The 14775-nt window shown below is 39.1% G+C and overlaps 1 protein-coding gene across 1 annotated transcript in view; it reads right to left on the bottom strand.

Annotated features, from left to right (window-relative positions):
- GRID2 (glutamate ionotropic receptor delta type subunit 2) overlaps nt 1-14775 on the bottom strand; it is a 1056494-nt gene that overhangs the window by 464893 nt on the left and 576826 nt on the right. Inside the window, exon 3 of the mRNA XM_087962873.1 lies at nt 7471-7755. Within this exon, the coding sequence (XP_087818999.1) occupies nt 7471-7755 (285 nt within the window). The remainder of the gene's footprint in view (nt 1-7470; nt 7756-14775) is intronic.

The raw sequence follows: 14775 nt of genomic DNA, 5'->3' as shown, positions 1-14775 counted from the left end.
TTGCCTTCCCAGGGGTCCGGAGGTCTCCCCCGGGCCTCTGGGAGTGTGAAAATGGCCTCCCCTGGAGGCCCTCCGGAAGCCAGAAACAGGTCCATTTCTGGACTTCCAGAAGGCCAGTTTTTCCCTCTCCCAGAGCCTCCACTCAGACCCTGCACTTACCTGCATCGCAATGGAGATTCCTGGGAGGGGCCAGCCACTTGGTTGAAATTTCAGTTCAGTTAACCAGATGAAAACTTAACATCTGGTTTGCCTGAACTGGTCCGAACCGGTAGAATCCCACCCGTGCCTCTATAGCTCTCAGAGGGAGTACTAATGACCAGATGAGTGCAAAGCAATCCAATCCTTCCATCTCACCCATCCTATCAGAACCTACCTGCCACCATCTAGTCTCAACTATCAGTACTTATCCTTCTGTACCCCCACCACCAGAACTGAGGAAGCTTCTAGGATGAGAAGTGAAACATTTTCTTCCTCAAGGAAAAAAAAACAATCCAGTTGCCTTTTGAAAAAAGCACCTTTGAGACAGCTATGACCTGGATGACTGAGAATCTCCACAGGCACTAGGCTAGGAAGGAAGACACTGTGAGTTTAAGTCCCACCTTAGCCACAAAAGCTCGCTGGGTGACTTTGGACCAGTCGCTCTCTCTCAGCCCAACCCACCTCACAAGGTTGTTGTTGTGGGAAAATAGGAAGAGAAAGAGATGCTGAATATATTTTCTGCGTTGAATTATTTGTAAAAATAATAAAGGAAGGATGCAAATAAATAAATTGATTCTTTCAACAGCAGTGGTGTCAAACTCGATTTCATTGAGGGCTGCATCAGGGTTGTGGTTGACCTAAGGACAGCAGGGGTCATGGCTGGGATAGGCATGGTCCAGGTGGGGGTGTTCAGGGTGCACATGGCCAGCTCGATATCACTCATGTCAGGGGCCAAGTGCTGGCCAAGTGCTAAGGCAGGACTTCCCTCAGACCCTTCCCTCCCTCTTATTATAATCTTCCTTCCTTCCTTCCTCTTCATTCTCCTTTCTTCTTCCTTCTCCTCTTCCCTTTTTCCCTTCCTTGATTTCTTCCCTTCTTCCCTTCTTTTTCTTTTCCCTTTCCCTTTCTCCTTTCCTGTCCCTTCTTGCATGCTCAAATGCAAAAGGGAAAACATTTCTCCTTTTGTTTTGTTTTTGTTTTGTTTTGCTAGCCCTTTGCCAGTAAAAATGGAGCTTGAGGGGGCTGTGTGTGGCCCCCCCGGGTCCCACTTTTGGCCGTGATGGCCTCCTGCAGCCCTCTGGCAGTGAAAATGGCTCTCGCAGCAGAGAACGGAACCCAGGAGGACCACATGTGGCCCTCACAAGCTCTGTTTTCTTTGGTAGAGGCAATGTGGGCCGGTCCTTTGCAGTTTCCAGGGTGGCCCTGCAGACCAGGTCTAAGTACCCTGTGGGCTGTATCTGGCCTACAGGCCTTGAGTTTGACAACCTGTTGAACACAATGAGTATGGAGTGGTAACAGTGTGTGAATATAAGGAGGACCCTTGTCTGTTTTGCCTGTCCAAGATAAAAAGAAACAAAAAGATCAGAACATTCCTAACCTACAATTAACACCCAGATATCAAAGATTTAACACCAAACAAAACAGTAAACAGGAATCAAGGAATTACCAAGGAAAAAGCAACTTCTCCACAACTTTGATAGGGCAAACTACTTAATATAAACTGAGAGCAAGCCCAACTCCCTTCTAGGATGTCAACTCGTAAAGCATTCCTGGTCTGCTTTCAAGTTGCTATAGGCAGGTGGGAGAAAAACTGATGGAGCAGCACAACCAGAAGCACATTCCACACATACCTTCTTCAAGATTGTATCCCAGGCTACGGGACCAACCAGAAAGGCATGGTCTCTACAGCCCGGGAAAGTGCTCCCTTGGAGAATGTGATTTATGACACACCCTGGAGGGGGGGGGGGAATTAAAATGAGACAGAGCTGACTTCATTTGGGTATGTGCCGACATGTTGCTTCTAATAAATAACTGAATTTCTTCTGAAACTTGGCTTAAGGCTCATGGTTTAATTAAGGCATCCATTGGAACTTAGGACTGATGATATTACCTAGCTGGTAACAAAACATCTACATACAAAAAACAAAGAAGCTCAGATACCACCAAAGACTCCACAAGCTTCAGTTTCAATAGTGAAAACAGGAAATATGCTCCCTTTGAATAGAGATTTAAAGTGGGTAAATTACATGGAGGGCCAAACATGCTTCTATCATTCCACAGTTCTGATGCTGCATAATTCTGCCAGGCGTCCAGGCCATTTACATGTTTTAGAATATTTAGAATGTTGCAAATAGCTGCACTGAACTTTGCTCTCCTTTAAAATTAATGCTCTGGTTTTATGAGATGTCATTTGTTTTCCATATCCATCACATTTTAAGTTTCATTTCAGATGTGTAATCAATTCATGGATGAGTTTATCTGTGGATGCGAAGTGAGTTCTCAAAATCATTTTCAGCTCAACCCTCTAATTAGGACTTATATGGAAATAATAACTTCTTTTGAAAAGCTGCTATTTTCTTTGTTGGAATGAGAATTCTAAATGGACTGCTGGCTTCTACCAATGAGAAATAATAGGCCTGTCCATCTCCTCCTGCCACTCGTTTAATAAATCAAATGAATAGGGTCAGTTGCATTCAAAAAGAATTTGGTCTATTATACAAAGAGAAGAAAATTCAAATAACTCTTTGCCCTGCTGAAATGCATAATTCCAAATATAAATTATTCTCCATCATTCCTCTAATGAAATGCAATCATTGATAGCAAAGATAAAAGTCAAATGCAATTCCAGTGTGTTGAACTTAAAACCTTTGACATTGATAAATGGATATGTAAATGAGCACGGTGCCTTTGTTCAATGTTAGGTTTTCAGATTAGCATGATATTTATCTGGATTCCAGCCCAGTTTTGTTGTAGTGAAATTTATTATAAATTTCAGAAAGTTACTTTCCTCTAGCGAGTAAGTATACTGGAAGGCATGATTTCAATAATATGAGCTAAGTATTTCCTTTTAAATGGACATATTAAATAATATGGGGGAAAGGGTTACATTTTAATCAGTGATCCCTAAACATAATTGTTATATTATCTCTTTTTAATTAATTAATATTAAAGTATTATCTCTCTATTTCCCACCAATTCAGCAGCATCTAGTAGAATTTGATTGTCCCATGTGTTTAATATTTGGTTGAGAGAACAAAAAGGTACTGTGGCTCTTTTGAGACATTGTTAGAATTCTGGAAAAAAACCAATGGAAAGAAATCAACAACAAACCACTTGTATATACTGCCTAGAAAACTCCATGTATATGTAAATCTATTTGGTAACTAGGAGCAGATGTCGATTAAAAGAAGGTCTTTTTCTGAACTCAGAACAGGACAGAGGGATAACTCTGGAATAATAGATGAATATTATTATTATATTATCAAGATCAAGTGAGGTACTAATACCACTCTATAAAGCCTTAGTAAAACCACACCCAGAATAGTGAATCCAGTTTTGGTCACTACACTATAAAAAAAGATGTTGAGACTATAGAAAAAGTGCAGAGAAGAACAACAAGGATGATTAGGGGATTGGAGGCTAAAACATATGATGAACATACAGAGGAGCTGGGCATGGCTATTCTAGTGAAGAGAAGGACCAGGGGAGACATAAATAGCAGTCTTCAAATATTTGAAGGGAAGGGGTCAAGCTTTTTTCCAAGGCACCTGAAGGCCAGACAAGGAATAATGGATGGAAACTGATTAAGAAGAGATTCAGCCTGGAAATAAGGATAAATTTTCTGGTAGTGAGAACAATCAAACAATGGAAGTTGTGGGAGCTTCATCTCTGGAAGCTTTCAAGAAGAGATTGGTCTGTCATTTATCAGAAATGGTGTCGGGTCTTCTGCTTGGGGAGGGGAGGGGTTGGACTAGATGACCTACAAGGTCCTGCCCAACTCTGTTAATCTGTAATAACAATAATAATTTAAAATGTTAAAATGAGAAAAAGTGTACTTGTGTTACATATAAGACATAACAATGTCTTCCTATGCACTTGTCTAAGAGCACTGAATTAAATGGAATAAATTGACTGGGTTACTGGTGAGGCAATATGCAGCAGAAATGGAATTATAGGAGAAGTGATTCTTTTTTAATGGAAAAAGCAGATTCATGTTCAAATAGCAACAATGAAAAGAAAGTATCTGGTGCCTAATTTTAGTACAACAAAGCAAATATGGGGAATTTGAAGTACGGGATTCAAAATATGGTTGATATTTATATTTAGGCAAGGCTCAAATTAGAATAATTTATATTTCTTTGAAGCAGAAAGAAAGTCATGCCAAACTTTTGAAAATAAACCTGAAAATATTGGTGAGAGATTTTACTCCCAGACAGTAAAAAGATGATTTCTTACTTTTTGTTTCATATATTGTATAATTTCACACCTTTCAAAAGAAATTGTTTATAATTTAGCATATGGGGCAAACTTTATCAATATTGGTTATGCAATAAGCATTGTTGTTAAAAAAGCCATAGGTCACTATATGAATTATGTATTTCCAAAAGGCATTTTTTTTTTTTAATATTCCACAAAAAATAAAGGCGAGATTGAAAACAAGATGGAAAGAATATTTCTACCAAGGAATAACTCTATATGGCTTATCTTTCCGCTCCCTGCTAATAATATTTTTGGAAAGAAATGCTCCTAAATTGTTGTTGCATTTTGTAAGAGCAGCAGTGATTTCTAGGAATGGCTTCATTTCAGAATTGGCATTAACTTGGTAGAGGTCTTTATTGAATGTTGGCTATTCAGCGAGTAGTGGCTGCTGTTGCTAATCCCAATTCTCCAAGCAGGCATGGAGTCCTAAAAGCTCTTAAAGATGGATTATTTCATCTCAGTATCTCCTTACATCTAGGATGTCACATCTCAATGGTGTGTTATTTTCCAAATGACTGAATTAGGAACCAAAGTAGAATTTGTGATTCCTAATTTGAAAGTATATTTTTATGAATAAGTTGTTTAAAAAGGCCTCATGTTTATCTGTACTAAGGATTGTGTTGTGGGCAATAAGACTAGCAAAATTGTTCTACCCTTCAGTTTCCAGAATATCAGGTGGCAGCTCTGTTTAGGAAACCTATTGCCTCCTAGGGATGAAAGAGTTTATGGAACATTTTAAGGACCACAGTGATGGTTAATTTAGGCATTCAATGATAAAATTGCATGGATTTGCCCAGAGTTGGACTTTGTACAGGTCCTGTTGTAGTAATTGAGGCATAGTCTGGATTGTTATCTGAGAAGACTTAGAGCTATAAAACTCAAGGAAGTGGACAAGATCCTTGGAGCTGTGAATACAGTAACTTACTTATTTTGGAAGTTTGGCTCGAGACTCATGATTTAATTGGGATAACTGCTGGAATCCTGATATTAGGAATTGTGGTGGCACTGGTTAGAATGCAGTACTGCAGGCTATTTCTTCTGACTGCTGGCTGCCTGTAATTTGGCAGTTCAAATCTTACCAGGCTCAAGGTTGACTCAGCTTTCCATCCTTCCAAGGTGGGTAAAATGAGGACCCAGATTGTTGGGGGCAATAGGCTGACTCTGTAGAGAGGGCTGTAAAGCACTGTGAAGTCATATATAAGTCTAAGTGCTATTGCTATTAGACTTATGCTCCTATTAGTTGTGTTTACATGGCAACGAATTCATCTTTGGATGAAAGATAGTCCTGTCTTCCTTGAAGTATGCAATGGTGCACCATACTCATAACAGACAACATATAATATACTACAAATGCAAAAATAATTGTTTAACAGAGAAAACAGTGTTCCAGTGAACATTAACCCTATTGAAAAAATAGACAACAAAATCAGGAACACTCTCAGTACAAATCTGATGACAAGAACAACAGAAGATCGAAAGCAATGATCCTACCATTCCATGTTTGTATGAATTCCAAAAACACACAAACCTGAAATCCTTTTCCAATGTATTATAATGATACCAGAGACTACTACATGTAACTGATCCCAAAAATATGGTCAAGAAACCTGGACACTCAATAGATGGCTATAAATACTTCAACAGCTCAACATTATTATTACATAAGGGGAAAAAAACTAAGAGAGAATGAAATCATTATATCCTTTAATATCACAACTCTCTTCACACTGAACAGGCCAAAACTAGCTTAATCAGAACACTCAGATCAAAACTCATAAATAATTACAGTGCTGCTACATCACATACCATACCTGACTGAATTTCCCAAAAGTTAAAGCAGCAAAACATATGGAACTGATAGGTCAGCACGCTACCACACCCTTCCAGATTGTCAAGCAATCTATGAACACATCTAGGAAGATTGATGGATTCCCAGTCTCGGTATTCCTTTTGGTTCCTTTTGACATGTTTGGCTTGCTTTAAGTGCCAGAAAAAGCTGTTGGCACTGCCTGTTGATGCTTTGAGGCAATGAAAACCACTCATTGAAAAAAACTGCTTCACCGCAATTTGTGAGGTGAATCCATGCAGCCTTGACTTGGCTACCTCAAAGATATGTAGCCACAAAAATACAACACTCTGGGAGGGGGAAATCAGTTTGATGCCCTCTGCTTGGATTCCTTTTTGAAATATTTCTGGGAATCATTTGATGTCAACTGACATGATTACTATAGTACAGTAGCCTTAGACAGCAGATATAGTCAAAGATTGTTATATTATATGGAATTCTGTACTATAGAATTGCTGCTTCTATAGAGCGCCACAATTCTATTTGTTTGTATAAAAACATATATGGTGGCCTACCTTACACAAGAACAAAAACACTCTTTTCCATTTCTTCATCATCCAACATCATTTTATGGAAGTTGGCAAGATGCAAGGTAAATCAAAGGTAATCTTGCATCAGTTATATACCAACTTCACAAATGTCCTTTTAATGTTGAATTAAAAGAACAGGCTGTGGTCAATTCCACATGTTTTTTGCCTTGCATAAAGTAGAAGGGGTTCATATCACTGATGCTACTAAAAAAAATCTGTAATTATTCAGCTGAGCATTTTTCAAAGGAATGATCAAGAAAAGCCACCAAAGTTGATGTAGGTTTTTTTTTTTTAAAAAAAACTTTTGTTTCTTTTTAAAGACTAAGGATTATATAAAATGCTAATGCTGTCACTGAATGCTTAGAGAAGAAGGTAATCTAGAAGAAGAATTCAAAGCTTTTAATGCTATTGCGCTTAATAGCATTACCTCCCTTGGACAACAGCAATTTACTCCTTAGGTAGAGACCCAAGACAGTATAAATCAGGGGTCCCCAAACTTGGCAACCTTAAGACTTTTGGACTTCAACTCCCAGAATTCTCCAGCCAGCTATGTTATGTTGGCTGGAGAATTCTGGGAGTTGAAATCCACAAGTCTTAAAGTTGCCAAGGTTGGAGACGTCTGGTATAAATACTCACCATATTCGTTGTCATAGAAAATAATAAATTTCTGCCAGGCATATTCAGTGACCACTCTCAAGATGACATCATTGATGTAGACAGGTGGGCGGACAAAAAGTGTATAATCGTCATTCCTGTTACTCCTGGTAGTACCACAGCCACTCCTTGGGGTCCCAGCTGTTGATCTCTGGATGAAGAGATGAGGAATGTGCATGGCATCTGCCAGAGACTGGAGGGAACCTGCCGATGTACAACCAATGGAGCTGACCAGAGCCAGGATCCCATGGTTCATGAGTTCACAGGCTGCAAAAGAAAAAGAAAAAGAAAAGCAAATGAGAATCAAGATGACAAGAGGAAGGTAAGAGATATTTTTTTTGTTTTTTGTCTCTCTTTTTTTAAAAAAAGCAAATATCCTGCTAACACGAAATAGTGGAATTTGACATGCAACAAATTCAGTTGAGCAAGGCAAGGCTCCAGAGTTTCCATAAATTTGATGTATCTTGTCCTCTTTGAAAACAGGGCTTGTTTTAAAATCAGCATGGTACTATAAAAAGCCAAGAGGTTTGGCCATCCATTTCAAACTGCCAAACATATTACTGTTAATGAGACCTATATGGTGCCTATCCTTTACAGCCTGGAAACAGGGCAGAGCCAGAGAAGGATCAGCTTCCATAAATATTATCTTTGGAGGACTCTGGGTAGACATTAGTAATAGAACCCTGTATTAAATGAAAGTGAGTTACAGGAGTGATAAATGCAGCTCAAAGTCAACATGTCAGCTCTGGAGATAAGATATTTTGTATTATATCTGGAGAGATTTTGAAACAATGGTTCATAGTGGAATATAAGGTACGCACCTTCATCAAGAAAGAAACCAAAACTTAAATTACTTTGGTGCAATAAATAAAACCCTAAAACAACAACCACAACAACCACAACAACCACAAGGCAGCATATTTCAGCTACACTCCATTTTTTTTTCTTCCATAGGGGGCCATTCAAAGGCTTCAGGTATAATTCCATTTTAAAAAGAATTGGGTATGATAGTCAGTGAAATTGGCCCATGAGGAACGATTTTGACATCCCGTGTATTTGTATTGTGTTAAGTGGCTAAATTGGGGGGGGGGGGGGGGGGGGGGGGGGGGGGGGGGGCGTGGGGGGGGGGGGGGGGGGGGGGGGGGGGGGGGGGGGGGGGGGGGGGGGGGGGGGGGGGGGGGGGGGGGGGGGGGGGGGGTGGGGGTTTTTTTTTTTTTTTTTGTGATGCTGCAGATCTATATGTCACAATCTTGTGCTTTTCTCATTGGTGAAGGAGTGGGAGAACAGAGGGAATATTCTTGTGGGAGAGTCAAGGATGGCAGAGTCAACACGAGTAAGACAGAAAGAATGTAAGCTCAATAAATGCTTGATTCCTAATTTCTGTCATGAAATCTTTCTTCATGTATGGCAATGGATTCCATTATATTATCTGTGATGTCCCGAGAACTAATTTCTGGCATGTGCAATTATCAGAATCTATATATTGTGAATCTATATATCTATATAGTGCTTAAATTTGGCCAGATGAGGAGGCTGCTGACCAAAAATGGGCTTCAAAAGTCTGTTGACCACAAAAATGGGCTGCACAGAGGTCCCAGAAGGCCCCCACACAGCCTGTTTTTGGCCTCCCTGGCCTCCAGAAGCATTCTGCCAGCCAAAATTGGGGGCCTGCATGGGGGCCTCCCAGGGCCTGTTTTTGGTCAGCAGAATGTTTGGAGCATGGGGAGTAGTGTGGAAAGAAAGAAGAAGGGAAGGGGGGGGGGGGGGGGGGGGCCCCCCGCCCGGCCGGTCGGGGGGACAGGGCGTGCGGGGGGGAGGGGGGAGGGAGGAAGGAGAAAGGAAAAAGTGCATCTTGAGCCTGTGTCAAACATCCATCATGAGTACGCCCCCCCTCCCCAGCCACCCCTACCTCCCCATCCCTCTGAGATCAAACATAACCCTGAGTTATGCCCTCAATGAAACTGAGTTTGACACTTCTGTTCTATCCCATCCCAATGTGTTATTCCTGCTTCTACTTCCTCTCCTAAATTTCTAATGAATAATATGGCCACTAAGCAATAACTTTGACAAACAAATCTTGCCAATGATGACGAGGTGTTGTTGTTTTTTCTTTTTCAGGGGACATCAGCTTGCCAACCAGTTATGCCACCAATCTTCCTGGCATGACAGAAAATCTTGTAGTCAGAAAAAGCATCATAGCTAACCACTCCATAAGGATAATGGATATACTTTAATTCTTTTTAATTCTATCCATAAAATTTCCCAGTGTATCCTCAGCCTAACACTCACTGAAGTGGGGACAGGAGGGATTCTTCCTAGGAAGGATGAAACTTGCCAACCAACCATGGCCAGTCCTTTTGAAACCCCTAGAAAAAGAAGGGGAAACCTTATTTTTAATGCTATTTTTCAAAGCTCATATTTTTAATTGAAGTGGGACACTTCTTGCCCAGATTCACTTAACTTCTTTATGAGCTTTTTGCCAAACAATTTGGAAGCGTTTGTAGCTGCTCCTTAGTATTGTTGTAGTCATCTCTGCTTTTTCCATTGTAGTAAGACCTTTTAAAGCGTTCAAATAAAACTTGGCAGCATTAACATTTTTTTACAGGTCTAATTTCCCCATTTTCATTGCACCCTGCCCCCAAAATGGAACAGATTCACACATATTTAGAAATTTCCCCACTAAAGCCTGGGGATACATTTTATTTTGAAACAGTTCTTGAATTGGCTCTAATTGGCATGTAGATGCCCCTTTGACTTCTGTGTTCTTAATTCAAATCAAATTAGGGTTGATTTGCGCAGGCCTGATCTTTGTACAAATAGAATAAAATGGAAAGAAATGGAATGGAACAGAACAGAATGGAATGGAACATAATAGATTTATTTAGCCACACAAAGAATTTGTCTCTGTTGCAGAAGCTCTCTGTGTGCCAGAGGTGGTATTCAGCAGGTTCTGACCAGTTCTGGAGAACTGGTAGTGGAAATTTTGAGTAGTTCAGAGAACTAGCAAATACCACTTCTGACTGGCCCCAGCCATGTCTATTCTCTGCCTCCTGATTCCCAGCTAATTGGCTGGGTTTCTTTTGTTGCCCTGCACAGGAGAACGGAGCTGAAAAGCAGGTTAGTGGGGTAAGAAGGGAATGGGATTTTGCAGTAATCTCCCCCCAGGAGTGGGAAGGGAATGGAGGATTTTGCAGTAACCTTCCTCTGCCATGCCCACCAAGCCATGCCCACAGAACTGGTAGTAAAAAAATATATGAATCCAACCACTTCTGTGTACATGTAAAACAACAGGGTAATAATAATCATACAGTAATAAATATATCAATAAGAGAAGTTTGTAGAAAAGACAAGGATAGAAATAATACAGCCATACCTCATGGGTGCACAGCCATATGGAAAATGTCTCCTGTTACCTTGATAAGGCATTTTGAGGAAACTTTGAGGAAGAAAACATCAAACTTTGAAGAAGCAAACATTGTTTCTTATTCAAAGTTTAGCAATCATGTAATTCATACTATGGAGGTACTTTTATGGGAACTCCTCTGGTATGTTTAATGCAGAATGTTCCTATGAATGTAGAATGTGTGCACAGGAACTTCAGGATGGCTACAGGATATGCCAAAAGTAACAATCCATAAGCAATGCAGCAGCTTCACTTTTTTTATAAAAGGAAGCAATTTTGTTTTGCAAAGCACCATGAAGGAAATTATTGACTTGAAGCAAGGCATTCTTTGGAAGGTTTGCACAGTGTACTGTAAACCACAGTACCACAGAAGAATCCACAGGACATTAAAAAAATACATCAAAATATCACTCTAACAAACACAGTGTTCTTCATGCAAAAAGTTAACACCTTGCAACTAATGGTCCGGTTAATGAAGGCTGAGCAGCAGTACAAACACTTGAAGTGCTGTATTAATGACATCCACATTAATACTAGAAGAGTTTATCATGATTAATGTTAATGTAGTTGATAAATATCAAAGGAATTAATAATGATTAAGCCCATAATTTGGACATATTACTCCAGTGAAAAATATGAAAACGGGAAAGTGTTTATGTTGGCTTTGTAATGAAGTTGAAAGCTGAAGGAGAAAGCAATGTAACATTTTCAGTGTGTTTGCACAATATCCAAGATTTTTCACACCAGATTTATGCTTAGCCATCAACATGGGGAACTAACTAATTCAAGATTCAATGCAGGCAACTACACATTTAATGAACGGTTACATTAAACTATTGCTTCTGTCTCTATATGTGCTGTCAACTTTGACCAGATGCATATATTTTTCTAGTCAAGGGAATCCACTCATTTCTCAGAAAATTTAGAGCGTATTGAAAATTCATAAATTCAGCAAGGGTTGGAGAAAATTAAATAAAGATTGGATTTGAATCAGGACTCAGACATGCAACACTATTTCAAAGCCAGAAAAAAATCAGTTTTTATTAAATTTATTAAAAGATATACTCTGAATATTGGCTTTTCCTTTACTATTGACAGAGTAATTGAACTAAACTACTGTACATTAAGTCAGTTGGGGAACTGTATTTAAACTTTTCATAAAAAGAGGACCGTTGGGAGACAAAGCATCTAATAACTCAAGTTGCATTAACATGCCCTCAGTATTAACTTCCTATAGTTTTTTCCTTCATTGTCATGTTGCAGTAGTATTATCATATTCACACTAATATCAACACTTGGATCTACATTGTCAGGATCAAAAACAGGGACATTTTTGCCCAATGTGTTGAGCCTAGAGCAAAGTTTATTTTGGGGGGTTAATATGGCACCTAAGTTAAGTCTACTATCTAAATATAATCAAACAACCTCAAAAATGTAGTAACAGCTTCAGTTGTAAGAGATTTGGTTAATGTAAAACACAAATTCAGTTATCTAAAATATAAGTTCAGAATTACCACTTGCCCCATAAAAGTCAGTCCAGTCCAGTTGATCAATGGTTTTAACAGAGATCATCAATAGTTCGCTCAAAAAAAAAAAACAGGAGACGCTGATATACATTTACTCAGCCTTTGCCAAAGATAGTAATTTGAATTTAAGATAAAAATCAGAATGTGAAATTGCAACTGGGCTGCCGTTGCTTCATTTTTCATATGGTATTGGATCATATGGTATTGCACCTTTTTGATCTACCAAGAAGAGGTGGTTTTAATAATAGTGTAAAATGCCAATGAGATGGGAAGAAGGTAAGAGGAAAAAAGAAGATAAAAACAAAATCCTGCAATTCCTGCAGTGAAAAGTTACTTACATAATAGCACTTAGCACTTAAGACTTATATACTACTTCACAGTGCTTTACAGCCCCCTCTAAACGGTTTACAGAGTCAGCCTATTGCTTCCAACAATCTGGGTCCTCATTTTACCCACCTCAGAAGGATGGAAGGCTGAGTCAACCTTGAGCCTGGTGAGATTTGAACTACCAAATTGCAAGCAGCCAGCAGAAGTAGCCTGCAGTACTGTACTCTAACCACTATGCCACTGTGGCTCATCTGAATAAGAAGAGGAAACACATGTCCTTAATGTGACAGGTGGCATAGTTGCTATTGCTCTTGCTTTTATATCTCTCCCTCTTCCCTCTCCTCTTCTTTTCATAATGTGTGTGAATTGGATCACACCTTGCTCTAACCCGCCAAACACTTCCATAACACTGCCTCTTTGCCTCCCAGCTCCTGTTCTCTCCATAAGGAACGTGTCCTTCTTGCCCTGGGGCTAACAGCAGCTATAGTTGGAAGAAAAGGTTTTTCATGTAATAGAGGAAACACACTTGAACCATCAGGGAGTGGAGGTTGTGAAGGAAGGAATGTGATGTGCTTTTCTTGAACACCTCTTGTGGCATTAGATGAGAAATAGAAATGCTACAGCATGCAATTGGAGAGCTCAAGTCAATATTTTAAAACTTGATTCAACATTACACTACACTGGGATTCGTTAACAATGACTTGATTACTAATACACAATTGGCTGAGTTTACAAATTGCATGAAGCCAAATACAGACCTTAATATTACTACTTAATGCAGTGTGTCAACCTATCCATTTTTACTCGTATTTAAACACAAAAGCCTGTATTTCAGATATTAAACTCCAAAACCGGGCAGCTTCAAGAAAAATCTGAAAAATCTCTATCTTAACTAGACCAATACTTTAAAATAATTACTTATGTACTTTTGTCATCAGTGTTGCATTCAAATGTTCAATGTTGCTCTCATAAAAGAAACAACTGCCATTGCCCCTCTTATGTCTGAAATATGACTTGTATTTGAAGAATAGACACTCATGCCATGTGAAGAAAGTCTACCTTTTCTGTCTCATCAAAGAAAGAAAGGAAATCATTCTAATTTTAAAGGAAAAACAAGAGATGTGTGATACAATTATTTGTGTAGAGATGATTTGCTGCTGTCAGAACTTTGTAACAACAAACTGAATTCAAAATGAACAACCAAGGGAACAAATTTCTCAGAAAAATGAATATTTAGACTTTGTTGACAAAAGGTTAAGATGACAGCAAAAAAAAAAAAAAAAAAATCTGGCCAGAATCTCTCTTAGGCTTGGAAACTGGCTAGTGACTTTGATTCAGTCACTATATTTTAGCCCTAGACTAGGACTTTAAAAAACAAATCTGTCTACAATCCATAGTCAACCAGAATGGAAGACTACAGTCCATAACCTTCCATGAATTGGCAGTGGACTGATATGGAGTGATGTTTTAGGCGGAAGAGATAATAGAATAGAATAGAATAGAATAGAATAGAATAGAATAGAATAGAATAGAATAGAATAGAACAGGGTAGGGTAGGGTAGGGTAGGGTAGGGTAGGGTAGGGTAGGAATAGGAATAGGAATAGAGTAGAGTAGGGTAGGGTAGGGTAGGGGAGAATAGGAATAGGAATAGGAATAGGAATAGGAATAGGAATAGGAATAGGAATAGGAATAGGAATAGGGTAGGGTAGGGTAGGGTAGAATAGGATTAGGAATAGGAATAGGAATAGGAATAGGAATAGGATTAGGATTAGGAATAGGATTAGGATTAGGATTAGGATTAGGATAGAATAGATTAGAATAGAATAGAATAGAATAGAATAGAATAGAATAGAATAGAATAGAATAGAATAGAATAGAATAGAATAGAATAGAATAGCAGAGTTGGAAGGAACCTTGGTGGTCTTCAAGTCCAACCTTCTGCTCAGGCAGGAAACCCTATATCATTTCAGACAAATGGTTGTCCAATCTGTTCTTAAATATTTCCATTGTTGGAGCATCCATAACTTCTG

Source organism: Notechis scutatus, chromosome 4 (assembly GCF_049901735.1).
Source record: "Notechis scutatus isolate UNSWTSFEM ecotype Mainland chromosome 4, rNotScu1.2, whole genome shotgun sequence".
NCBI classification, from domain to species: Eukaryota; Metazoa; Chordata; class Lepidosauria; order Squamata; family Elapidae; genus Notechis; species Notechis scutatus.
The sequence above is the reverse complement of the archived record's forward strand: the minus strand, read 5'-3'. Positions and strand labels throughout refer to the sequence as shown.